This window comes from Ostrinia furnacalis, unplaced genomic scaffold, assembly GCF_004193835.3.
Source record: "Ostrinia furnacalis isolate ACB-3 unplaced genomic scaffold, ASM419383v2 OfSCF4234, whole genome shotgun sequence".
Taxonomy (NCBI): domain Eukaryota; kingdom Metazoa; phylum Arthropoda; class Insecta; order Lepidoptera; family Crambidae; genus Ostrinia; species Ostrinia furnacalis.
Window position 1 is genome coordinate 118608 of NW_021134473.1, and position 27394 is coordinate 146001.

The 27394-nt window shown below is 35.9% G+C and overlaps 1 protein-coding gene across 4 annotated transcripts; it reads right to left on the minus strand.

The window, feature by feature from the left end:
• Positions 1-216: 216 nt before the first annotated feature.
• Positions 217-26738, minus strand: LOC114359103 (paired box protein gooseberry-neuro). 4 transcript variants are annotated; one of them, XM_028313352.1, is made up of 6 exons: positions 26475-26738; positions 13441-13613; positions 9009-9146; positions 7757-7865; positions 1679-1875; positions 217-1103 (listed from the first exon to the last, which is right to left on the minus strand). In XM_028313352.1, the coding sequence occupies exons 1-6, from the start codon at positions 26545-26547 to the stop codon at positions 375-377; spliced, it is 1419 nt and encodes a 472-aa protein (XP_028169153.1). In that variant the 5' UTR covers positions 26548-26738; the 3' UTR covers positions 217-374. The 4 variants fall into 4 exon arrangements, with proteins under 4 accessions (XP_028169153.1, XP_028169152.1, XP_028169156.1 ...); XM_028313351.1 differs by having other exon boundaries at positions 9009-9149; XM_028313355.1 differs by lacking the exon at positions 26475-26738 and adding an exon at positions 14638-15105 and having other exon boundaries at positions 9009-9149.
• Positions 26739-27394: the final 656 nt, after the last annotated feature.

A 27394-nucleotide genomic window follows, 5' to 3' on the forward strand; every position in this document is an offset into this window, starting at 1 on the left:
TCTCGGAAATGACTACAGAAATAAAACAAACACATGATTTATTTTAAATTATATTATGCTAATGACTTTTCTAATAACTTTTTACAAATGTTTGGTTTAAAGTAGGTATCTCTAAATGGAATGCATAGTAGAGGTAATTTTATCTTTTTAACTAAGTTAATCTTACTAATTAAGGTTTAAATATAATTTAAATAAAAATAACAATAAAGGACAAACATTGAGCAAACAAAGGAGTGGATCATTGAGAACCTCACATGTTTCTACATGATGATTTAATTTCAAAACAGTTTTCAAGATTCATGTACCTACTCCTGTTATTAAACTCATTGACTATAATTTAAAGTAAAACAACTTACATCTAATATTTCGTTTCGTCATATCCAGTATTTATTAGTAGCGTTAGGTGGTGGATTTGGATAACTGTGTTGATTGAGCGGATCACTCATGTTAGGGAAGGCGTACGGATCGTTCATGTATTTGTATTCACTTGATAAACCTGCGAGGCTCATGTTCAGAGAATTGTGTGACGGGCTCCAGTTTGCAGCAGCCGAAGGATCCACAGGAACTTTGGAGTAGTCAGCGGGAACTTTAGGATACTCAGTGCTCGGTAAAACCTTATTATAATCGTCGTTGCTTGCTTTAACAAAAGCATCCTCTCTAGGTTCGATGACTTCCTCGCTAGCGACTTTCTCATCAGCTTCTGGTTCTTTTGGTAGATAGTTGATAGGTTTGTTGTAAACGTCGTTGGTTGGATACCGAGCGTAGTCGTTTCTAGGGACTGCAGCGTCGAGTATTTGGCTTGGTGCTGAGACGTTAGCGCTTACTAGATGACTGAAGGTGGAGCTAGAGGTGCTTGGGAAGGCAGCGCTTTGGAATGCTTGATTGAGGTGCTGCGATTGCGCCATTAATTGGTTGTAGTTAGCGTATTTTTGGTGGTGCCAGGCGTCAGGGTGCTGCGGATGCTGCGGTAACGGAGGGATGTCCCCTGCCGGGTAGGGACACGGAATCTGTGGCATGGGTAACGTGGAGTAACCAGCTAAGCCTGGCGTAGAGTTCGAGCCAGTGTGTTTTCTTAAGCGAGCTCGACGATTCGAAAACCATACCTGAAAATAAAATGATAATAACATAAAACTTCTACTTGTCTTTTCTCAACTTAATTGCTTTTGAGAAAATATGTGAAAATTTTGTTGAATCATGATTCAACTACGTTCGTAATTAATGTAAATGATACAATGACCAAAGAAACAAAAATATTACATTTAATTAACTTTTTCTTAATTATTTATGAATGAATGATAATTTTGTAAAATGGCACCCCGAAACTACATTTAGCACTACAATGTCATTTTACCTTAACGAAAATTAAAGTTTCTAATTTTCTTCAGGCGGTAAAATATAACGTACCTACCATACTAAACATTTCGAGCGATGGTAGGTTTTAGACTGCTCTGCTGTTAATTTATTTAAACTTAATTCCTTATTAAAACTTCCTTTATTAAAACTTAATGATACAAATTAGAATAATGTTAAATGAATGGTATTCTCTTTTACACCATTTAATGAGATGTTTTACTGTGACACCAAGGGCAAGAAAAGTCTCATATAAAATGGTGTTCAATCAATTTTTACTAATAGCACCTTGGTTTATGGAATATTGTAGTATTGAAAGATGACGTACCTGTATCCTGGCTTCAGTGAGCCCTGTCTGCAGCGCGAGCTCCTCTCGTGTATACACGTCAGGGTACTGGGTCCTGTGGAAGGCCCTCTCCAGAGCGTCCAGCTGTTCTCCCGTGAACGTGGTCCGCGACCGGCGCTGCTTCCTCTTGAGGGTCAGACCTGGCTCCGACTCGATGTCCGAGGAGTCTGATCCTCGACCTGGAATTTATGAAGATAGATGGAAAATTTGTACTTATGATATAAATGCGAACGTTAATGTGTTACCTATTTACGATTAAACTGAAACCAACAACTGGACTTATTTTGATGAAATTTGGTATAGAGATAATTAGGACCTAGGGAAAAATGTAGGATAGTTTCGACCTGTTTTTAAAACGGGATACGCGCTGTATATTATTAAATGTAACTCGAACGAAATGTGGTACTGGAGGCACTTAAAATGGATTTATCGCTACACTGAAGTTCTCATAGCGAAAGAGCTTCCAATCAAACCAATAGTTTCGTCGATTGTGTCAAGTGCGAATACGTAAAAATACCTTTGTCTACCTATAGTTTACTGGCAAGTAGATCCTTGATATAAAGGCACTGAAAGATAATTATGGATTCCGTGGAGGTTAGTTGAACGGAAAGCATGGTCGATCTGTTTTAATGGTTTCAATTTATTATTTAATGGACTTTAGTGTACAAATTTGGTGTTATTTTGTGTTCTAAAGTGCAGTGAAGTGATAAATTATAAAAAACATTGAAATACTTCGAATTTGTTGTCGGGTTGCAGGTGTGTGTGCATGTGTGCGGGTTGTCGTATGAACAACCCGCTTTGGACCCGGTGGCGTCTCGAAACCTGCTTACGGGCATACTTAACTCCACGGAATCCATGAAAAATCAATAGAACTGAAACACCCACGTTCTATTGATAACTAGGTATGTCAATTATTTTTCACTCGACATTGGCAGAAATAAACCTACCAGAGAGGTTTGGTTGCCATTAAAAAAAAAAAAAGAGAATTATGTAAGAATAAATAAATCCCAATTCCTTGAAGCTAAGATAAGTGATATTGAGCTAGTCTTTGTTATATTAAGAATGTAATATACGAATGTCTTCTCAATGGGAGGTTATAATTTATTTGACATTATATTGTAGCAATTTGTCTTCATCTCTTTTTTTGAGACACGCGTTATTTATTAAGCTTGTGTTTTTTGTAAAAACCCACATCATGTTTTAATTCGGGCAAATCAAGGGTCGTCAGGCGCGGGTCGGACTCATTTATAAATCGGTAGCGGTATCCTACGGAAACAGATTAAAAAACTGCCGGCAACAATACGCGGCTTTGGGTTTAGAGCTGATTTTAAAAAATGCGGCTTATATTAATAGCCTTTTGAAAGAAGTCAAAATTGAATGAGATGAAAAAATAGGGGCTCAGCGTGGCGCGGAATAAGGAACACCCAGCGCGGCGGCCTCTTTGTCGGCGTCTTTGCGCGGTGACACTTTGGCACCATTCAATATTTTGGAGTCGCAATCTGGATTTATGACATGAACGAACGCGAGCCTTAATACGCGATTTGGACTCTGGTTAGATGTAGGAAGTAAATAAGTTTTATAACACTGTCAAAAAACACTTTCTTAATCGCCGGTTATTAATTTTAGCTTTTCTTTATTCCAAGCTAAGCTCACTGTTCGAAATTTATAATATCCTTAACCTTTACCCGTCGAATTTGATTAATTTATTGCAGGCAGAGATAGCTAAATTAGTTCTACCATCAATTCAAACTTTTGCGAACTTACGCATATTAATCATGTCATCAAATGATAATAAACGTGATGCAAACTCAACGGAAACCGCCTATTATCCGTTGTAGGCGTAGGAAGGAAGGGCCGTAGGAAGGAAGGGCCGTAAAAAGCACGAGGCAACACATCGACCACAAAGGCTGCGACACCAAATAAAAAACATCGTATTGTAATAAAATGATTTACATTGCTCAAATTCCCGCGAGCGAGAGAGCGACAGATTTATTTGGCCTTTTTTGTTCCCAGTCCTGATCTTAACGTATGTGACCAAATGACTCGCGCGCACCGCAACGGTCGAGAGCGAACTTTAAAAGGGAATCGTAAAGTTTCTTTTGGTTTTTCGGGGATTGTAAAAGAAACCTACAGGGGATTTAATGTCTGGTGAAAGGAGAGAGAGTGATGGGGATTGCTGTGTGTGGGATAAGGAGGGAAGGTTTTGGCGATTGCCGAAATGTGACCCCGTGAAGATTCGGGGCGAGCCAAGTCATAATTTGGAAGTTGAAAGAGCCGCGCGGCGTTTTAACACCTTCATAATCTGGGCTCATTAAAAAGCCGGGCCGCCTTTGTTTCAGCATGTAGTTCCGATGTTAACAGATGGCTGGCGCGGCCCAGGGTGGGCGTAAGCTGTTTATTATTTGCCACGAGGTGCCATTTAAATTATTTTGATAATTTATTTGCACTGTCATGAACTTTAACTGTGTATCTTGTTTGTTTCTATGGAAGTTTGATTTGACAGATGAGGTTAAGAGACAGTGCGTGATGTTTAATATCAATTACCAGTTACATACCTATTAATATTATATTATTAAACGCAACAACTAACAATGGTTTACTAACCCGTATTGGCAGAATTCCGAGATTTATCATGTTAATTTCTAAACATCAAAGGGATCCGCGAAAGCCGAATTAAATTCGTACATAGTTTCGACTATAATAAGCTATTTTGGACAGATAATCTAGTTCTAGACCGCTCAAACAGAATTAGTATTTGCACGTTGCGTTTGATGCCGGATTACGTCATATACTTAGTCATTATACATACATCGAGGATTACCTGCTGTTTCAACAGATTTGAACTTTAACATCAATAAACAGAACACAATATCCTATGTATTTAAAAAAACATTTATAAAGTAATCAATACTTGGCCTCGTACTCGTATTATGAAGCAAACTCAAAACTAACTCGATTTAAGCATATTCAAGTTATTGGTTGAATTTTAAAATACAGATTAATTTACTAGCTTGAATAAATTTTCAGGTTATAGGATAGATTTAATTTACTAGCATGAATAAATTTTCAGGTTATAGATAGATTTCATGATCATCCTTATCAAACCATTAAGAGTAGGCGCACACCGTTAATTTTTCGTCGGCCGATAGTTTAGTCGGGCAGTTGATCAGTATGGGCATGTATGGGAGTGCGCACACTACGCCGCGGCGCCGATTCGATTTGGCCGATTCTTCATACAATTTAAAATCGGGCACAACTATCGGCCAACTAAAAATCAACGGTGTGCGCCTAGTCTCCAATGCAGAAGCACGCCCTTTCTAAAACTGGCTCAAAGTTAAACTTAGCATTAATGTTTAACTGTTTGTCTTTATGTACTACTTTCGCATTATGTGTTATAAAAATGAGATGTGTTGATTACTTTACATTATCTTTCACTTCCGGGTGTTCCTCTATGGGAGGGCCTGAGCGACGCGACAAATCTGTCTCGAACACAACGCGGTGTAATAAATGCCTTCAAATAGTTTGGATGCTAGTTACTCTATGGTGGGTTTACATGGTTCCTATCCTACTAATTTAAATATGAAAGTTTGTGAGGATGGATGGATGGATTACTTAACGAGCATTCATTTGGCAATATTTATGTAGGTATACCATGATTGATACATCTGGAGTCGGTGCCAAGATTATGAAACATGTAAAGTTTGCCTGCACCGACTCCAAAAGTATCAATCATGGTATACCTACATAAATATTAATAATTAATTCGTCCTAATAAATAAGTAGGTAATTAGTAATTATTTTTCTACGTTTTAGTGTAGGTTTTTTGGAGTCGGTTTTATTTTTTTATTTTTAACAAGTAGCGCTACTTCTTAAAAATATTTAAAAAAATCAACAATCGACTTTGCTAAGTGGTGAATTGCAAATTACATCAATATTCGCAGCACAAGTACCTACCTAAGTAATGCTAATTATCCTTGGAGGTATTTTAAACAAACAAAATCGGTTACATCGGTTAGTTTTCTAATTAGAGATATTATCATCGGTTAGTTTTCTATCTAAGTAGAGATGGAAGAACAGTCGCCCGGCAAGCGAAAGGTCGTGGAGTCGATTCCCGCCTTAGGCAGTTCGATTTATTCAAGCTGTTTATTTAAAATAAAGTTTTTCTTATCTTATCTTAAAAGTATTTGGATTTAAGGCTTTGCCATTCGTAAGTCGTCATGTAAGCCCTCTCTAATTCAAGATGTAGAGTGATTGCGCTACACCGCGGAGGTTCGGTAATGGCCCCCCCGCATTAGGCCGCTAACGACACATGTTATTAAACAAATGCAAGATTTTATCGCCGCCTTTGTTTCGTGTGAAAGTCGATCGTGATGTCTCGCGATTTGTATTGTTGCGTTTTTCAGCGCGCGACAATTTGCGATTGCGTATAGATAAAGTAAAATGGAGGATTGCGACGGGAAGTATGTCAATAGATGTACATTTTTATGGAAATACTTTTAGCTTGATTGTCTACTTAATATTTATGTCTATTCGTAATTATCATTTTTTGAACGGAGCTCTAATTATTTTAATAACTAAGTTATGTTAGTTAAGATAAGGTAAATATTTACTCAAGAACATACTAAGAACTGCAGCAGACTTATAATTTATTTATATTTTAATGAATACCTGTGTTCATAAGAAATTGTGCCAAATGATTTTAAGTTTATTAACTTACATGAGCTTAAAGCGTATCTATTTCTCCTTGCGTATTGGCAAGATTGACAAGTAGCCAAGCAAGTGCGAGTTTGCTTAATATTTCAGCCGATGCTCACAAAAAGCGCGGGCCTTTCAACCCTAAAAAGCAAAATGGGGCGGCGAATCTACGAGACAGGTACATACCTACGGCGGATCTCAAAGGGCAATTACGCATTGACATGAATAGGTAAACACAATGCAACAATGAGACAACAACCAAAACATGTTACGTCGATTGTGTGCGATTTCAGCACTATCCAAGTGCGCAGCGGGCGACCGCGGCGACTTTGTCGGACTACTTTGTCGGACGACTCGGCTTAAAGACTCAAACGCGACCGCCTCGCCGCGCCTCGACAACAAATTGCAATATTTCAAACTGCAACAATGACTGCGTAAGATTTGTGTACGGAAATTGAATTTTTTTAACGCACCTCGTGAGAAAGCTTTGACAGGTTGGGGTTATTAACGCGCCCGAGTGACCGCTCGATGGGACGGGAAGTTGTGCAAATGGGGGTGGTTTATCTTTTCGGCTTATTGATTCGGAAGTGACTTGATGTTTTGGTAAAAATGAGAAAAAGCGCAACGGATTATGCGCATCACTATTTTTTTCAAACACGAAAAGGTGCCGTGCGTGAGTCATAACCACAATATAGAGTAAGAATAGTTCTGATATAAAATTAAAGGTATAAAAATAACGTCGCTACGATCAAAGTACGCCAATCCAATAACTATAGCCTTAAATATTGACTCAACATTTCACTACTATAGTAAAGTTCACAATAAAATGCCTATTTTTCAAGGCCTCGTTAAGTCGCGCGATCGATTACGTCTGCGATTCAAGAAGTTGCCAGTTCACGATAAAACACGTTTTTTGGGAGACGAACGAGCTTGAAACGTGATTGTGACGATAAATAATGTTAGAAGACGATCAAATTGAACGATTGTTCAAGTTCCTCGAATACTCGTGTTGATGTTGATCTTATTATGTCAGGGCACTACAGGTGTAGAGTTCTAATAAATTATTCTGACTACTTAAGCAGTTATCGATATAATAATGTGACTTGGATGTAATATAAGAGTGGCAGACGTATAAATAGGTATAGAGAAGTTTAATAGAAATTATCTGCATAATAAACAAACCGAGCTCCGTCCGTTTTGTTTTTATGAAAAAACCATACAGTTGATCGAATAATAATGTTATAGATGAGTTAATTAAGTTTTGGATTGCTAGCAAACAAGACAAGCAAGCTCGTTCTTAATTATTGGGCAAACGTAAAGGCAATGCTCATTAGATTGAATCAAATATCTCAAAAAGCATCTCACCTCCCAGAATCCCGTCGATGCTGTAGTCTTTCTTCCCATCAGGGTCCCTGGCGCCCCCACGGAGCAGCCTCGAAATCGAAGATATGCTGGGAGGGTCCGACACGCCTTCCTGCAAAACGCGTCATTACACGTCATTGTCTCAACACCAAACACTTTTTACACAGCCTAAAATAACTCGGCCTTTTAACCGCCCACGATTTTTAGCGGACAAAAACACAACTTATTTTATCACATGCTTTTTATTGTATCCCTTCACAAAGAGGAAAGGTTTTTAGGTTTTATTCCGGCTATTTCTGGCACATTTCATTAGGCAAATCGACAGATGCAATATTGAAACATTAGGTACGTGATTGGACGCAAAAAGGAAGCCTTTTTCATTGCTACAAAACGTTGGACTTCAAAGAGTTGTTTGTTTTCAAAGCAATCTTTCAATTAGATTGGATTTGCTTCTAATATCTTTGATTGTTAGATTTGTAGCAATAAATGAAATTTTACTTGACGTTTTTAATGAAATGTGAGAGGCTTTTTCACATTTTTAATAGTTTATCTTTACCACTTCTTTTTACCACTTTTATAAATACCACCACAGGATACATAAAAGAAAAATTGTTAAAAAAAATAGTGTTAGAGGCCTCATTCCCTTGGATGCTAGATATTTCGATTGTCTTTAAATTTTCGGCAAATTATTTATTTACAAACAGAATATACACGAATACCCTTTCATTCGGTTTCCGTCCAGACCGCAGACCTTCGAAATACGATCGAGTACAATACGAACTAGATATTTGTGAACGTACAAGACCAACTATGTACCTAATATCAACAGCGGAACTTATTTTTTCCATGGATATTAATAAATAATGTTTATTGCTTTTTTACACAAAAAGTAATAAAAAAATTTATATTAAAGCAAATGGAAGTAGTTCAGCTCGTGCTGCGAAGGACTACCTGTCGTAGATAGCGCTTGTTTTCACTTATACTTTTGAAGTCATTGAGACAGTTTCTTCTGATAGATTATTATTGTTTGTCCAATTTTAATGTCGCGGACTCTATGCTACTTATTATTTACTAGCGACCCCGCCCCGTCTTCGCACGGGTGCTAAGTATACAATCCTCTTGAATCACTCTATCTATTAAAAAAACCGTACCAAAATCCGTTGCGTAGTTTTAAAGATCTAAGCATACATAGGGTTAGGGACAGACAACAGAAAGCGACTTTGCTTTATACTATGTAGTGATTTTGCCATGTTACCTTGATGAGTTTCTCTCGTATCTCCCACGAGAAGATGCCGGGGTTCTGTCGCTTCAGCTCTTCAATCCTGGCTTCCACCTCCGGCGTGGCCACCCTGGGCTTCGAACCGCCAATCACGCCGGGTCTGATGGATCCGGTCTCCTGGGCGAAAGCAAAGCTTCCATTTATAGATCACTTATTACATTATAGGTATTTATTTATTTATTCAAAATGCGAATATGAATCTAAACGGCAGTGATTTAAGGTCTTCGATAGATGAAGCCCAGCCACAGCAAAGTCCAGTCCAGCAGCATACGAGTGTGATTATAACAAATCCATCAGTAGATTTGGCTGCTTTGGGATCTCCTGCGTCTGGTGGCGTTTATTATTCATTGCTATACATTATAGGTATAGCAATGAATAATAATTCCTTATGTATACATATTAAGACTGAGTTCCACCATCTTATTTTAACTTTGTCAAACGTCAAAAGTCTGTAAAACTCCATACAAAACACATCTGTTATCGTCATAGTTACTGTTAACGTTAGCTGGTGCAACTCAACCTTAATGATTTATTTGCACCATCTAGTCGTTTCTAATCGATATACTTTTGCCAGAGTGGCCGTGGTCATCATTGTGATTCATAATAAGTGGTGATCTCTGCAATCTAGCCTAGATCTAGTCCCATACAATGTGAAAATTGTAAATGAGAGAAGTTTTTTAAGTCATGATAAACTGAAGTTACAAAATACGAGTATGATCTTTGATCTTATTTGATAGTAATAATGACGTTATAACGCATAACTCCTCAAATGTTTTAAAGTCATTCTGGTTGTAATTCTATTTTAAGTTTATCAGCGGTGACTTCTAATTTTTTTAGAAAAAGAAATTATGGCTAAAAATAGATAATAGCAGCATCACAGGTGCCGAATCGATGCTTTCCAATTGAAAAGGCCCTAATAAAATGTATTAAGGTGACATAATAACGTCCATAAATAAATAAATAACACGGTAATAGTGCTTATCTACATGTATCCAATTCAATGCACCTTCCAAGGAAAATATATTTCTGAAAGCTGCCGTATTTTTCTGCAGTAATAAATGGCCTCTAAACTTGGTTGTGAAGGCAGTAGCTATTTGTTTAGATATATTCTGGTATTTTGTACGCACATGATAACTAGCGTCTGGGGACTATAGAGCTATAAATATTGCAGTACTCGAGGAACAAGCTATTATTTAAATGTCTACTGATTTATCAGTTTCACTATTACATAATATCTTCCGACCGCAGCATCGTATGCTATTTCTTTGATGAAGTGACATTAGAGAAAAGTTCCATCAAAAGCTTTCCTGCAAAATTTATACGTGAACAATATTTATGAGTAACATGTATAATTATCTTATACAACATATAATTACCAAATAGCAAGTGAAGTGTTGTTTTGCTGCGAGTGAAAAAATGGTTTTTGTTTTTCCAACAAAAATCACTCAAATGCACTGTTGTACGCTTTGTTGCATACATTAAAAAGTGCAAAACTTTGTAAAAATGTAAAAACTTTATCAGAAAAATATGCAGCGTAGTTTTCTTTGGCAGTGTCCCCACAATGGCAGAGGTCGAACCCCACGCCGGAGCGTAGAAAACACTTCCTGGGTGAAACAATGGGTTCATTGTGGTGTCCATAGGAGCTGGTGAAAACAGACCTTCAGGCTTGGCTGCACAGGGATCAATGACGATTGTTCCCCCCCACACTCAACCCTATTGACATGATGGTATCTACTTCAGATATTTGACCTAATAACAATAAACTCGTACATACGATTTTTTGTAAATATCGTAAGAGATGTACTCGTACCTATATTTATTATTATTTTTCGAGTGTTCATTTTTAATAGCTCACGAAAAACCTCTATTTTTAGACAACCATTGTAATGGCATTCCCGAAATTGTAAGAGGGAAAATGAAATGTTTCTGCTATCATAAAAATAACTTTCATTGAAGTGATTTCGGATGAAATATAAAGGAAGGAACTTAAAAACATTACAAATTATTTTACCAAACATCCAAGTTAATAGTCTTGAAAGGATATTCTGCGAAATCATTAAGGAACGCGGGTAATCATAAAGTTATAACAGCTCAATTATAAATTAATAAAATGGTTAACCGCAGACAGTGAAACAATTTTGGGTTAAATCCATTTGTATCATAGAAAAAATATTTTATTATTCAAGAGGGGACAAGGAATTTTTTATACCAAGGACATTATTTGGAATTCTTTACTTTAGCTTTGTCCATGCGGCTACTCGGGAATTCGTAGAATTCGTAATGTTTGCGGACCTTCACTAAAATGTGCATACACTGTCTTGCAAGTGAATGTGACACTCTACTACACAATGTTTTAAACAATAAATAATTTTAAGCTCGCTTTCACCTTCGATCTGATCATCACAATCAGATGAAATGAAGATAAAGAGTCTCTATGTAAAAAAACAAACTAGAAAAAGTAGTTTTTACCATTTAATTTCTGATTTTTTTAAAAGCCCATTTATCGATTGAGACTCATTAAAAATACGTTAATCCAAAGATTTAGACGTTTGCTGTAATTCCGAATAAATCTCATTTCGTTTAGCAGATAAGTAAATAAATCAAGAGTCGGCAAATACAGTCTAATAAATGAGAAAGGCTGATACAGTGGCTCAATCAACAAATTATTGATAGATGTTCATCAATATTGGTATTCAATTTGTATGTATTGACACGACCAATTGAATTAATCTAATCAAAGTCAGTATGTAATATAAATAATTGTTTTGACATGCTGGTGTTTGCCTGAAGTGTAGTTCGTTTATGGTAAAACAAGATTTAAGCCCCGGCAACACTTTGTAAACGGAAACTTTGTAGTGTCTTGCAAAATTAGTTTAAGACAGTTTAGAACATTATTTCCTCCATCAAAATTTAACGATGCGTTATACCCCTGCTCTATGACAAAAGCGTAGAGGAAATTTTCAGTAAAATGGAAAGGCACATGCTTTAAAGTTAGAAGAAAACCGATCAAACGGAGTGTTATAAGTTTGAAGCTCAGATCTCGATCGATTTAAAGTCGGTTTTTTATTTGAAAGTTAGTTTTGGTACTTAAAACAGAAATCTAAAAAATAGTTAAAAAACCTTTCTACTTAGAAGATTGGGTAAAAATACCCACGATTTTTTTCTTGAATGGGGGGACTAATATAAGTAATATTATCTAGGTTGGTTAAAAAGCCTTTTGAATATACTTTAAAAAAGTGATTTAATATTCTCAATAGACTAATAGAGGCAGGTACCATTAAGTATTCTCTTGAAGGGATTGCAGCCAGGCTTGTGCTATGCTTCAAAGCTTCAATATTTAGTATCGAGTAGTTCACAATTTACTAAGAGCATTAATTTACATTCGAGTACTTTAACAATATGTTCTTAATGTTAAATTATTATTTTAGTATTAAGGTAATAAAAACATGTTTTCAGTAGGAATATAGTAGCAATAGGTTTTTTGTAGTTACTTCATCTTTTTCAAATTAATGTGTAGGTATTTAGACTATTTATAATTATTTTCGACCAAATAAACATTTTTCTTTCCTTCTTTCTTTCTTTCAAAAACATTAATTGAAAGTAAATGCTGAAATAATGAAGCAGATGAAACATGAAGACTAGTTTACAATTTGTACATTTTATGGTGGTTATGAATAGAAATAAATATTTAAAACTAGCTTTAGCCCACGGCTTCACCCGCGTGAAAATTAGTTTGTCATAGATCGTCATAAATTTTAGCCTATATTTTATTCTGCGTTATAAACAATAATACTGTAAAGTTTTATCAAAATCCATTCAGTAGTTTTTGCGTGAAAGAGTAACAAACATTCAGACATCCAGACATCCAAACTTTCGCATTTATAATATTAGTAGGATAATCCCAGTCTACGTATAACGTTATTTATTATTGAAAATCTTACTAGAACCTGTTGCAGATCTTGAGACTTAGCCTCGGGAGAGTCACAGATGCTTCGAGATTTCGTAGGTACAGAATTTGTTGACCACTGTCTGATTTGGTTACTTACTACCTGGTACCTATTGAGGACTTTGGAGACGGCAGATTCGTTACTACAAGTACATATTATACTCTCCATCGCCGTTTACGTAGTTTCAGGTTTATCTGTCACCGTCGCTAATGCCATCATCTTATTTTGCGGGAGAGAGATCGAACATTTAAAATTTCGGGTAAATAAATAAACGTTTTTGGGGGCCTGCCACTTCTTGATCACACAGTGGCTAACTGCGGTTACGGTCACAGTTAGTTTTCAAAAATACATCTCGTGGTTTTCTCATCAGAATACGTGGAAACTTATCGCCATGATGGTAAAGAAGAAAAAGAAAACTCGTGGTCCAACTTCAAAATATTCATCCTGATCTGGTCACTCACCTGGTACCTATTAAGGATCTTGGACACGCAGCCGTGGGAGACTCGCAGCTGCCTCGAGATGACGCAGGGCCTGACTCCAGCCGCTGCCATCTCCACAATCTTCAGCCTGATGTGGTTCGGCAAGGGCCGTCCGTTGATGAAGAGACCGCCGAGTTGGTTGACTCGTCCTTGTCCTGATGACAAGGAAATATGGACTCTTAATTGAGAATCTTAAAGACTATCTTTCAAATGCAAGTTCTTCATTGCGAACTAGGTAGTGTAATGATGTACATTTTATACATAAAGTAGGTTAGCTAGAAGGTATTTATGAACCGTTTTAATAGACAAACTCACTTTTAAGGAGTGAAAAATTCCAGTATGATTAATATTATACGGTAAAATTCTAGTATGATTAATTTTATTAGGTACCTAGGTATGATTAATATCTGTATTAAATATAGAGATTAATATTTCTAAGTGAAATATATTTTAACGTAACATAAAACTAACGGAATAGGTATGCACCTCTATTTCTTATTTAAATCATGTTTTTTTGTCAATATTACTTTCAAAAGTTACATTATAATATTTCCCTGTGTATTTCTTGGAGTGGGATATTTAAATGAAAATACAACAAATATTTGACACGTTAAAATATTACTGAAATTGAAACTGTAAACTGAGACTACATTTACTGAAATTGCTAGAGTTGAAGAAAATATACAAGGATTGTCTGTAATTATTCTAGAGAGTAATTATTATAAATGTTACATAAATACTCAATTGTCATTTTGCATTTTTTTTTCAGATCCTTTTTATGATAAACGAGATTATCGGCAGTTGTGTTTTAGTGAATGGTTTTATTTTACTTTTAAAATGAACTTAATAGGATTTTTACCTTTAAATAGTAAGAGCTTTTTTACAAGTGAAACATTAGATTTGATGTATAAAATGGAAGCATTAAGGGGCATCCACTCTTTACTTATCTCTTTAATAAGTCTTCTTAGCTTAGTGCCTTGCAATATACTTTATTTAACTTAGTGCATTGAAACTAACTAAGTGAGCTTTTTTAAATTTCGAAATATTTTTACCATCAAACCATATTATTGTCTTAATAAGATTTTAAAAGCAAAAAGAATCAAATTCACAAAATAAAGTTAGTAGTGTAACATGAAGAAGATTAATTAAAATAATAATTACTTCTATACCCTTACCTACCCACACATCCATACCATTTTGGTGACGTTCCATAATGGTATGACAATCAGTGTGATACTCCCATAAACTTGAATTCTGGCACAAACTATAATGAATTCCACTGGAGTAGTAGAAGCATGTTACCGGCACACATAAACCATAACAAAACCTTTATGTTAACACCGTAAAAACGTCACGAACAATGATAAATATCTGTTTACATTAAATTAAGCGAACGAGATCGAAACACATAATTTTAATTGATTATCACCCATCCTTATTTACATAATTAAAATGACATGTTCAATTAATTACGCTGTCATAAATATTGTGATCGGAATAAATGGCTGACCGGGCGACGCGTTCGATTGTAGACGTCAGGTTTGACCAACTATAGCCATGAAGCCTATCAGACGGCGTTGTTTTTTTATTTGAAAAAAGATCGATAGATCGCGGTATCTTTTTTTCTGCGCGTGAGTGCAGTAGATGAGGTTGTGTAGTGAACTGAGAGTGCCGCTGTGTTTGTGCGGACAGGCCGAGGTATGGCAGTGTGCGTGAGCTCTACCAAAGAGGCTAAGCTGAGGGCCAAAATGGGTGTGTGAGTGAGTGCATAGAATACTCCCACTGTATAAGTGTGAACAGTGTAGTGGAGCCATGACTCGAAAAGTTGCGGATATAATCGGCACTTACCAAACTGAAAAAGATTTTGTTCGCTTATCAAAGTGAACAACAAGATGTCTTTGTACTAAGCATGGTCATGTCTAGAACGGCTTTTGTTTTATGGTAGGTATATCTTGAGTTTTATTAACTTTCTAAATAGCAGACTGATTCCATAAATAGCAATTTGAAAAGGTAATTTTCCTCTTTTCTTACAGAAAACTTACAGATGCTGTTAATATTTGATTATAATGTCCAATAAGCACATCAAAGTCAGGACAAATCGAAGGCTTTGTCACCCTCGTATCGTACGAAAACAAGCGCGGGCGCAAATGGAGGGGACCGAGGTCGGCCCACCAGAGCGAGCGGGTTGACAGAAATATACACGTCTCGTTCTAACCAAGCCGGTTTCGATTTTTGGTCGACTTGATTCTTTTTGATACAGATTGTTTGGGTGCAATTAATCGTTGTATTTTTGGTAAGTTATTCATACATTTTGATGTCATGATTAAAACCTCTCAATGAAACATTTTGTATGAATTACAATTTAAAATTCAAATTGATACGAATAAATAGCTAATTAAATATTTACTAGTTAATAAAAGTACATGATATTAAACTTATCAAGATCTACTATACCAAATTGTTTATTTTGTTAATATCACATTAAGGTATACATATTACTTATCCGTTCTACCTATTGACGCTTCAATTAAATAAATAAATATAACTACTTAAATATAAACAACTTAACTTAATGCCCCAAGTTGCTCAAAAATCCTTAACAAAGTAAACCTTTCAAAGACTTGGCCAATTAAATTTTCCTTAAAAGTTGTTGATAAGAAACCCAACAGAATTTATTGGGATTCCTATCGACAATAAAACTTTGGATTTTGTTTTTAGCAGAAGTACCTATTTTGTAAAGCCTTCTGATACTTTTAGTTGCGGAAACATTTACAAACTCTAAATCTGGAAAAAGTTGCTACAATAAGCTACATTTTATTTTGTAAAATTGTTAGTTAATTTCAGCTATTTATAATTATTATTATCATCATCATCATAATTATAAACCACTGCTGGACATAAAAAAGCCCAAGGACCCTTTTCCAGCCAGCTCTTTCCAGCTCTTCTTGAAGTCTTCGGTCTATTGAGGAATTTTGCAAATTAGGTACTGTAGCTAATATTATGTTAACTATGATTATATTATCTTTCAGTCAGTTTAAAAAGCCTAATTATCTTCATTAAAATATTCCAGAACAATTCACTGGCTACAGTCTGATGTAGATTTACAGAGCTACTCGTATGCGCGTAGCATCCGTAGCTCGGTGCTACGGAGCGCAAAAGCTGCTAGTGCTACGAGATTCCGACTACAGAGCTAAGCCATTCTACGAGTATTTTTGAGTCTAATAATAATTAAGAGCATAGGTATGGGTAAAGAACCCCTTTGTGGGTATCCATTGTACCTTTTTGGATCAATTATGGTTGACTTATTAATGATTCAAATAGTTAAAACTGGAGATTAATAATAAAGATACTACTTGTAATTTCATAATGCTTTACATATTATTTAAAATAAAAAGCGGCCAATAACGGCGTAAAGAATAAAGATGGCCAAAACCGGTAGATACTTCTGCCCTTTATTCATTGTAAAATCTTTAACTTGACATAAATATCTACCATAATTTACATTTAAAACAAGTACCGTAGAATAATTAATCTTCAAAATACTGCAATTAGTCCAGTTCCGTTAATATTAGCAATGACGAAAGGCTTGCTATCCGTCTAAAATGCAACGCCAGAAATTCTAGCTAAATATTCGAAGAAGCTAGAATTACTGGGTAAGCAACGAAATTGTAATTTGTACGGTCTCGCCTGCCACTGACGATGGAAAATCGTCACAAATTGCCTTAATTAATTTATTCCAAACAAAATCGACCCCACAAAGAGCCTTCATAGCATTCAATTTTGCATTGAATTGGTAATTTCCACGGCACAATAACTCGTAACTGTATTATTTTGGCTTACTGTTTTTTGCCCCTTATGCTCTGTCAGCTACTTAGGTACAACTACTTTAAAAATGATTGTTTTCTCACGGTATTGGAAAGCAAATAGTTATTCAACTTTCTTTTTTAGTGCTTAGCGACTTTTTACGAAGTTTAACGACGAAAAGTCTCAATTTTAGACTTTCCAGACCATTAGGTGACTTTTTTGTGATTTTTATATCTAGACTGCTATTAAAATGGTTAACGTTTCATTAGGTACGCGATTTTTTTCAAGAATATTTTTTGTGCGTCTGTCGGAGCTTTATAAAAGTTATTACTGTCCTATGTCAAATAGGATTTAGATCGAAAATATCTTGTTTTTTTTATTAATGCTGCGGTAAAAGCGATATCACATCAAGCTAGATATTGTGGTTTCCCTAGTTGTTATAGATGTGTTTTTGCAACAAAATGTTATTTGAAGTCTGAGTTCAAATAAACCTGAATATTAAAGAACTATGAAATTAAAATTACTAATTACACATTTGCTTCATAATAGGCTAAAATCTAATCATGTGAGTATACTGAATTTGAAGTACAAGTCCCATAAAACATTTTGTACAGCCATGCAACTTTCGGTTTCCAATCTGGCTGTGATATTTGGAAGTAATTGACTTTCCCAACGCTCGTGAGAGCAGCCATGTAACACTAGTAGCAGCGGACTTATCAATGGATTCCACGGAATGAAACGCTATTGTAAACGATCTTTCATTCCGAAACGAAGCAGCGAGTTCATCATTGGAACTGATCATCTTTATTTCTTAGCTGTAAGGTTGTAATTCTTTTGGATGTCCGCTGTGTTTTTTGTGCAACCAACCTACGTCGGAGGCTATCAATGAAGTCCACTCTAGTGTTTGTGTTAAGTCATCGTATTTTAATGAACTGCCGATGACACGCCGCACAAGTAATAGACTCACGGTGTTATTCTTTTTAGCGTCGATCTTTTTCTACCCTCCCGTCTTTCGGGACGGGAACTCGAAATAAGGACGAAGCTTTAGAATTCATTTTTTAGATTGCATTCCTTATTCTTGCTCTTTTTATCAGCTTCCTTGCTATAATTTGTAAGTATGTGGTGAATGGTCATTCGAATACCAATTTATTGTCAATCAAAGCCTTTTAGGTATGCCACTGAAAAAAGGTTTAAGAGCCACTCCAGATCATAGAAATTTCTAGAATTCTTAGGCTGAGTTGCATTGCTCCACCTTATTTAAACCGTAATAATAACAATAACCGGTGCTTGATGTATGGAGCTTAACAGATTTTGACGTTTGTCAAAGTTAAAGTAAGATGGTGCAACTCAGCCTTAGAGTTTAAAAAAGTAGTTTACGATTATGAAACTCAGATAATGTATAAGTTCCTTGATACTTTCCTAGTTACTATAGATTATAGATGAAGTCGAGACTTATCAAATGCAACTTGGGAATAGCCTTTAGATCAGATGGACGACCGAGATTTAATTAATTAATAGTCTTCAGAGGGAACAGATTGTGAAACATTGAGGATAGAGCCGCAACTTCCAATTAATAGTCGCTCAATTCGATTCTCGAGGGTAATAGTGCTGTTTCTAGGGCGATTTCTTTGCAATAATACTTATTATACTATCTCACCAATCACAAACCAGTCATCAATCCAGTCGTCATTATAGTGACCTAATTCTTCTTAAGCTGAACATGATATGTTAAGCGTTCCATAAACATGATCCTCCTTTCTGCAGTCAGGTGAAAAGGGTTACATTCCTGCGGGTAGTCAAAGAGTCACAGCAGGTGCATTTCCTCGCGCCGGATGGCAAGCAGCGGAGCGTTTCGCTTGTTACCGTCTGACCGCTCGCTCATGACTCATTTCCTCAGCTTTTTCTACGCACTCTTAAGCTCATTTGACTTTTTCACAGCTTTCGTCCCGTGTGAGATTTTTGGTAAGTGAGTCTATGTTCCGTGCTTTTCGACTTTAAATATTTGTTGGTCAAAAATACTATAAACTTACAGAAAAAACCAAAGCACTTTCATGTTTAGTAACATTCTACCAGTACAGAAATTGATTTTTCTCTCTTTCCAATTGTCGATTTTGGTATGACATGATCAATATCATGTTTACGATATTAACTGTTTCATTCCAAATATGGTATCGTAATATTTTTGAGACCCAAATAATATACGTCATACGGTGGTCACTTTAACAAAGATTTTTTGCCTCTAGCCTAAAGTCGGTCCTGTCGAGTTTGAAGGAATTTTTAATTTCCGGTCATTTTTAATTATCACAATTCCCAGAATGCTTCAGTGACTAAATAATAAAAAATATAGTTCAAAATAAATGTCCTTATGTTTACTTATTTGTTGTTTTGTTTAGATACAAATATAGGTCAATTTGTCGAACGAATTTGATGAGGTCCTCATTCTTCCTTTGTTAATTACAATCATAATTAACTCTTGTTTCAAAAACTGAAAAAAAAAGGTATTACTTACGATTGCAATCAATGGAATATAGCCTTAATCTCTAGTGGATAAGAGTACGTAAACAAAATCTGTAATTACGTGAAGTGTATCTACGTATAGAATGTAATGTGTTTGTACACGTATAAAAAGTGCTCTATCGTTCGACCGGTCCTTTGTTAAATAAATTAGTTTCGGTGTCTACCAAATTACGCCTCAAACCTATCTATATGTACAACACACTCGATCTTGGCAGGAAAATATGCTCTACCTATTATTCTAGTATGAATAAATTAACATACTTGAGGATCTTAACAAAACGGGAGTTGAAACAATAGGAGATCATACTTCATTTAAAGAAGCATTTGGGAACACTAGTGGCCGAATACTATTTGTTTTCATTGATTTATTCATGGTCAGGCTGAAGACTGAAGGCGCCGACAAAGACGGTCCTTTTGAAATACCAACTCGTTCGACTTGGTAATGAGAGTTTGTGTGAGACGTTACAGAATAACAAGTCGTGGCCGGTTGCCCAAAGTGAAACCGCATGATTGTTCGAAGGGATGGGAATTTTGGAAAACAAATAGCGACGATTGCGTAGCCATTTGTTTTGTTTTCAAAAGGAAATCTTTCAGTGCGCACGGGTATTGTTTATTAAGTCTGTTCTCGTATAAAGTTTATCAGTACGTTCGTGATAAGGCTGCATGTGATAAATTGCCTGTTTCATAAGGCGTTCATTAGGAGCGTGCAAAATGCGCTCCGTTGCGCTGCGATAACTTCGCCGATAACGGTTTTATTGCTTTAAATGTTACCTATTTGCTTATCCTGAATGACTTTAGGAAACTAAGAACTTAAATTAAACTAAGAAATTAATATTTTCCATAAAATATATTATATTTAACTGAAACTTATACAATGCTAAGTAATTTAATTTATTATAATCAGAAACTGAAATTATTTTTACACAAGATTGTACAGTGTGAGCATGTAAATGGTATCGATTGAAATTCCTGCTTTTAAAATCTAAAAAATAGTGTAAAAGATGTAAAAAGGCGTTAAAAGTTTTCACAATTATTTTAGTCGTTTGAGTTTGAAGCTAAAATTTTATTATGCTCTACAAAAGGCTCTCCTGTTAGCTATTGCTTCGGAATCCTTGTGTAAAGGCAAATGCTTGTGCGATGAGCTTGAGAAATTTCAATGTACAGAGTACAACAAGCTGTACACCGAAAGTCTTATGTATGGTGGTAATAGGTGCGATTTTTTAACAAAAGTTTGCTGTGATGTTGTATTGTTGTACCTGAGGCATGGTTGAAGTCGCTGCTTTAACACAATTAAGTTTATTTTGGTAGCAAAGAATTGGTATAATTTTAGATGATGTTAGTGGAAAGTGCTCTTAAAAAGCCTAATGAAAATGATTAAATATGGGTTATTTACTGCTATTTAGATGACACGTTAATAGGAATACCACTGAAAAGCTTTAGGGCGGTCATCACACTGCGCCGCGCTCCGCCGCGGAGCCCGTGATTTCATATAAAAAATCCCGCGCGCAGACGCGTTGTCAGTGTAAAGTGCCGCGCGTGTTTTCTATACAAACTGAGGTACTTGCATACAATGATTAAATCTGTCGTCCCGCGTACCGCGGCGGAGCGCGGCGCAGTGTGATAACCGCCTAAGTGTGTCGGTAGACACAGAATCTTTCTTCCGTCAGAAGTAGTAGAATATCTCCTGTCAAAAGTGTCAGAATCTATTCCCTGTCAAAAGTGATATTTTATCTCTGTCAGAAGTGACAGAATCTTTCTCCTATCAGAAGTAAGAGAAGTGACAGAATATTTCTCCTGCCAGAAGTAGAGTATTCTCCACAGGGCCTGCCCGCATAGATTCATCTCGGTTGAATCGCTGGCCCTCGCTGCGTCGATGTAGTGCAAAGAGTTGATGCTGTCCTTAGAGTTGATAAAACGCTCTCGCTGAATTTAAGCTCGTAAAGTTTGAGTAAAGAATGTTCATTCCAAGAGCGTGCCCTTGTTCATTTCACAACGAATAGGAAAGTGTGGCTTACCTTTTTAAGACTTTATTGCATATAGAACTGGGTGGGCACAAAAGACAAACAATAAGTATGCTAAGTACACGAAATTCTCGTGATTATAGAAACACAGCCCTAAAGTTGTGAGATGATTAAACTGTTTATGTAATTTGATATTTTCTCTGCGAAACGAAATCTTTGATCAATATAAAATGTGGAGGAAATAGCACGTAGCGCTCTCCCATTCAACTTAATTACATTTTAATTAAAATTACGATTCTAAAGCTTTGTAAAAGACAGCTTAAATACAAATAAGAAAAGTTAAAAAACCTTATATTAGGCTGAATTTATAATAGGTATAATATAAAGGAGAGCTTACTGTGCATCATTAGTTGTAACCGCTCTTAGCATATCCGACACAATGTCGAAGATTGCAGCTGACTTGCAATGCCGCGTGTTATTCACTTCTTTAATTAACTATCAACCGGAGGCACCTCGATTATGAGATGCGGCTACTCGGCTTTGTGCCCTCACGGGCTACCTGCCCGATTTTCGTAATTTGTAACCAACGAAATTAAACCCTAACCCGCGATAATAAGACCACTGCTTACACCTTCCCGCATCGGCGACGGGATGTCTCGACTTTGATATTGTTTTTGTGTGTATTTTTGGGTATTAGGCGTGTGTTGTCCCTTACGTTGATTACACAGATTTCGGTAATTCCTCTTTTTTGCTTCCCTCAATCCCCTTCGGATCGCGCATTCGCGATATTCCTTTTGTTGCGAAGATATCTAGCAATCTTATTAGATTCTTCACAATGGAATAGAATTCCTTCCCTACAAAAGCTTCGCAATCAAGTTGCGAGGCGTCGGTCATCCATAATAATGTTTCAGATAATAACAAAAAGGATTCATATATCAAAGGTGACAAATCAAAATAAACAAGGCTCGCATTCTTGAGGCGCGGGCAAGAAAGGTAAAATCAAAGATCGACATCCACCTAATGTATATTAAATATGAGTGGACGCATCACCACATGGTATTCAAGTGAAAAACAGTGCAAAAACAAAATGGAATTGCCATTGTAGCTTATAACTCAATCAGTTGTGTCGTAGGCGGTGGCTCGATAGGAATTTTATACTTTTTCAACCATTATCTGCATTCCTTCGAGACAAATATGTCGCCGTCTATCAAAACGATCGCTGTAATATCGTTTTAGAAAAGAAAGAAAATAAAACGCGCCGGGAGAAATTCTTGAAATTTTTAGACAAAAGTCGAACTTTTTATGTAAAGAATCCTGTCGATAAAGTTGCTGTAACTTTAATGGAAATTGTGTATAGTATGTGGTTTGTGAAATAAACATTTCGAGTAAAGATTACGGTTAATCAATGCTATAAATCAATATCCAGTTGACTTTTGTGACTATTTGTGAGCTACAAAGTTGTTTAGAAGTTTGTAGAATTCACTTTATCGCTTTTTGCCCTACTTTTTACGCTTAAAGTGATGGTTCCTTCGTTTTGTGGCTGACGGAAATGGAATTTACGCACTATTGTCAAAGCGGAGTCTCTTGCTTAGGAGGTTTTCTAATAAGAAGTAATTAATTGTAAGGATTAATTAATTTTCTAGTCAGAGACACATTTCGCTTTGATGTCCCTTTACAATCGCAGTTTGATCTTTTTGTTGTGTGCACAGAGTTCTACCTAATTCATTAGGTATGATTGAGTCATACTAATTTGACTAGAGCTTTGAAAGAATTATTACTTACTCAGTAAAAGCAAACTGTACTAAGTACATTATTACTGTAGTACCTATGTTATCTTAACAGAATTGATTTACCGCGTATTTCTTAGAGATAATAATGCTAAAATTCTAGAATTCTATTTAAATCTAGAAAATTTTATAGTACTATAAGTCTATTATAAATAATAATATCGGTTAGGTTACATTTAGTAACATACTGTTTTGTAGCAAATACAGGTTTAATGAACTTTATTTTTATTACTTCCTCATAATAAACGCTACCTCTTTTGTTTTAAAATCTATCAAAAACAATGGGTGCCCTTTTATTACGAGCTGGTAAACAGACGCAGTATAAAACAAATATTTGCAACCAGTTCGCCAACGTCGAAGTTAAACCATTTGATTTCATTTCTGTTAGACCAAATGTTTGTGAGCAAACGTAGCGCTGGCTGGCTTGGCCACACATCACCCGTAAAGAAAACACAATCTTGTACCATATAATTAATCATACAAGCTTCTGCATTTCTTCCTTTGATTACCATTGAGAGAATCTCAATGGACGTACGAGGAGACGGGCTCCCGATTTAATTTCGAATCACAATCACGGTAGCTGTTTTGCTTTCATTTTGTTATTACTCTTATTATGGACGATTTAATGACTGTTTTAGTTTAATGGGAGGTACAGAGGAACAACAAAAGGATGATGTGGCCAACGGCTAATTCAAATCGCGTTCATATGGCCGTAATGATTGTCTTCCGGTGTTACATTAATTTGGGTAGTGTTATTAACTGGCATTGACATATGTAGGTATTTGATTTTAATAATAACAGTTGTAATTATTGAGTTAATGTCCAAATGTTGAGTCTATTTTGGATATGATATAAAATTTCATTTGTGAATTCTATCAGTACCTATGTATAGCAAGTATGTAAAGCAAAAAAGCATTTTTTAAATTTGTCAACGTTAAGGTACTCATTTGTTTCTCAAAGTAGGAATTTTCAGGTCGAATTAAAACTTTGTTATAATAGAGTTTGTTAAATTACATGTTTTTTTAACCGAGTCCGACATAAAATTCATGCTATGAAGACTGAAGTAACCAGAGGAACGAGCCGAGGCGTATCAGCTTAACTATATCAAAATTGTAATTACCTTTCAACGATCAAGATGACTATCAATATTACTCTCATATTTCGGGTGAAAATATAAAATACTATGAAGCAAATCAGTTGACGCTTGCAGGCAAGTATCCTTTTTGTTCGTACCAGTACATCAGCGCGAAATTTATCAGATGTCAAGTAAAAAAATGCCGACCAAGCACCTAAGGTGTGAGCTGGCTGAGACAGTTTTGACGGCCTCATGAAATGATGGACGGTCATTACTATGTCATTGACATCATTTGTTTTATCCGCCTTTTTTGGTCGGAGAAAACCACAGCTCTGGCACGCCGCTTGTGGTTTGCTACTGACTTTGTTTCATTGTTGGTACATGATACAGAGGTTAATAGATAAAAGTGTTTAGATATTGATTGTAATAAAAATAAGTAAGTAATAAATTTATGGAGGAATTAACTTTTGTGAGACCTGCTGGAATATTTTTCATACGAAACTCTAAATAGCTGTGGACCAGACATCGTTAGATTAGTGAAAAACTTCTTCAAAGATTAATACAATAGAATATAGAGTTCATAGTAAAACTTTTTTGTTATGAGTCGGCATCAATTAATAGACTTTAATTGTGAATTTAACACAAAATATACAAATAGAAAACAAGAAAATATTCCCAGCAATTAGATTAGACATGCCTTCTAAAGTTTCGTAGTCGATTATAAACAGTCAAACGTCTTACCGTGTAAAGGTAGTAACAGGATTCTGTTAGTTAATCTACAAGTGGAGCGATGTGTTCGTTCAATTTTGGATCGGTTACAGTTTGCTGCATCATCGGTGATCTAATCATGTATCAGTCGAGATTAAAACAGGCCGGCCGGATCGCATCAAAGGCGGTATCACACTGTTATTTTGACTGATTGATCTCCGCCAACAAAAAAAGGTGCATCGCTACCGAGATCGACAGTAGCCGAGAAAAAACAAATTAGCTGGCTAAACCTTTTCATAAAGCATTGTTATTATCACCACCTACACCGAGTTGAACTCCTCAACCAATTCTCTAACGGAGGTCCCAAATTATAGTGTCTCTACGTCTTTGCAATAAGGCTGAATCTGCTTCAATTTTAATATCTCAGCGCGTATTCGCTACCCATACTGTAATCGCGGTTGTCGAAAGGCGAAAATCACGTTGTGCCTGCGACCTTGCGTTCGTTACAAAAAACGCGATTTATTTTTTGGAAGAAAAGTTTTTCGGTGTCAGATGTGGCGGCTCGAACTTTGATTGTCGAGATTCTCATATTTAGTTTTAATTGGTGGCTTTATCGAGTTTACATTTTACGGTCGGAGTCGATGAGAGGTTAATAAGCGGCACTTTGAAAGGTATCCACGTTTTTTGGAGTTCCGCGTTAATAATAGAAATATGACTGTCTTATTCTAGTTTATTATAGGCTTGTTTTATTTTTTAGGGGTAAGCATGATACTAAATAGTCTATTTTTTAAAAATATTAATTGTAAGTTGACTTACATTTTAAAATTGTTGTAATATGAATAGGTAAGGGACACGATTTTCAATGTTTTGATACAATTTAGTTTATTCAATCTGATGCCTCGACCCATTAAAGCACGATCAGGTTTGCATTTGGACATTAACAATATATTTTTACGGAACCGTTCATGGAAAATAAATGTAATGTGCTGTGCCCAATTTTTTATTGTTTAGGCAATAGCCGATATTGATTTCGGTTCTTTGATTCCGAGGTATTATTGCTTGTTTTATTGGTACCTGGGAACATTGTAATTAAGCATATCGGGCCTTTTTTCTCATCTCTCTTGATCCTTTCGTGTCTATAGTCTATAATAATTTGAGACTCACCTTGAAAGGCGTACGCGCCGAAAATTGGTCTCATATTGTTCATCGAAGACGTAGTTCCTGTTGTGTAATCCATTTTATGTTTTATAATAACTCTCTTTCACTTCACAGTTTCGTGCACTTAAATAGAAATAGTTCATTACACTGCCTCACTTTTCCGTTAGAACTGATTGCACTGTGTTTCACTAACTATTGTAATGATGAAATAAAGTTAGATCACTGAATGGGATGTAATATGAAAACGTTCGCAACATACACATGTGCATGTATGGGACAAAATGGAATCAATTACAATATCCCTAGCCTGGCCGCATTATTTCGTTCCCTACTCATGGGCTATTACAATGGTGTTTCGCTCCACCTCTTTTCTCCCCTACCACTTTTTATTTACTGGTAATAATAGTAAATCATGAGGAACTGTCGCGTATGTGATACTACGTTCGCAGCCTGAACAAAAAGGGTGTAAATTTATGTATTAAAGTTAACTTGCGAGGCATGATCGTGCGCATAAGTTGATCGCGTTGCAAATAGTTTATAGCGAGATGATGATTTATACCTATTTACAGTTTTTGTCGTTGGATATCGACGTAAGTATGTTAGATATCTTGTATTATTTGTCTTTTGTAACTTTATGAGTGTGTTACAAAATTGTGATTTATGAACTATTATTGTTGGTTTTATTTTTTACCATCCTTGGTTTAAATTAGACTTTGTAGAATCTTCATTTTTGGTTACAAATAGATTTGATACTAATCCAAGTTGGTATAACTTTTTTCTCTAAGCTATAATTAATTGCTTGATTAATGACAGTTTTTATATCTCCCATTTTGTCTTTCAATCATCATTGACGTCACCAAAGTTTCCCTCGGCCAACGCAGCTGCCAGGGCCAAGCCAACAATAGTATCGATAAAAAGCCGTCATG

Excerpts from the sequence above, each read along its gene's own strand:
- LOC114359103 (XM_028313351.1), bottom strand. The coding sequence starts at position 26,547 with ATGGATTACACAACAGGAACTACGTCTTCGATGAACAATATGAGACCA. Across the intron at positions 13,614-26,474 it reads CGGCGCGTACGCCTTTCAAG|GACAAGGACGAGTCAACCAA; the intron begins GTGAGTCTCAAA and ends CCTTGTCATCAG. Across the intron at positions 1,104-1,678 it reads TCACTGAAGCCAGGATACAG|GTATGGTTTTCGAATCGTCG; the intron begins GTACGTCATCTT and ends TTTTATTTTCAG.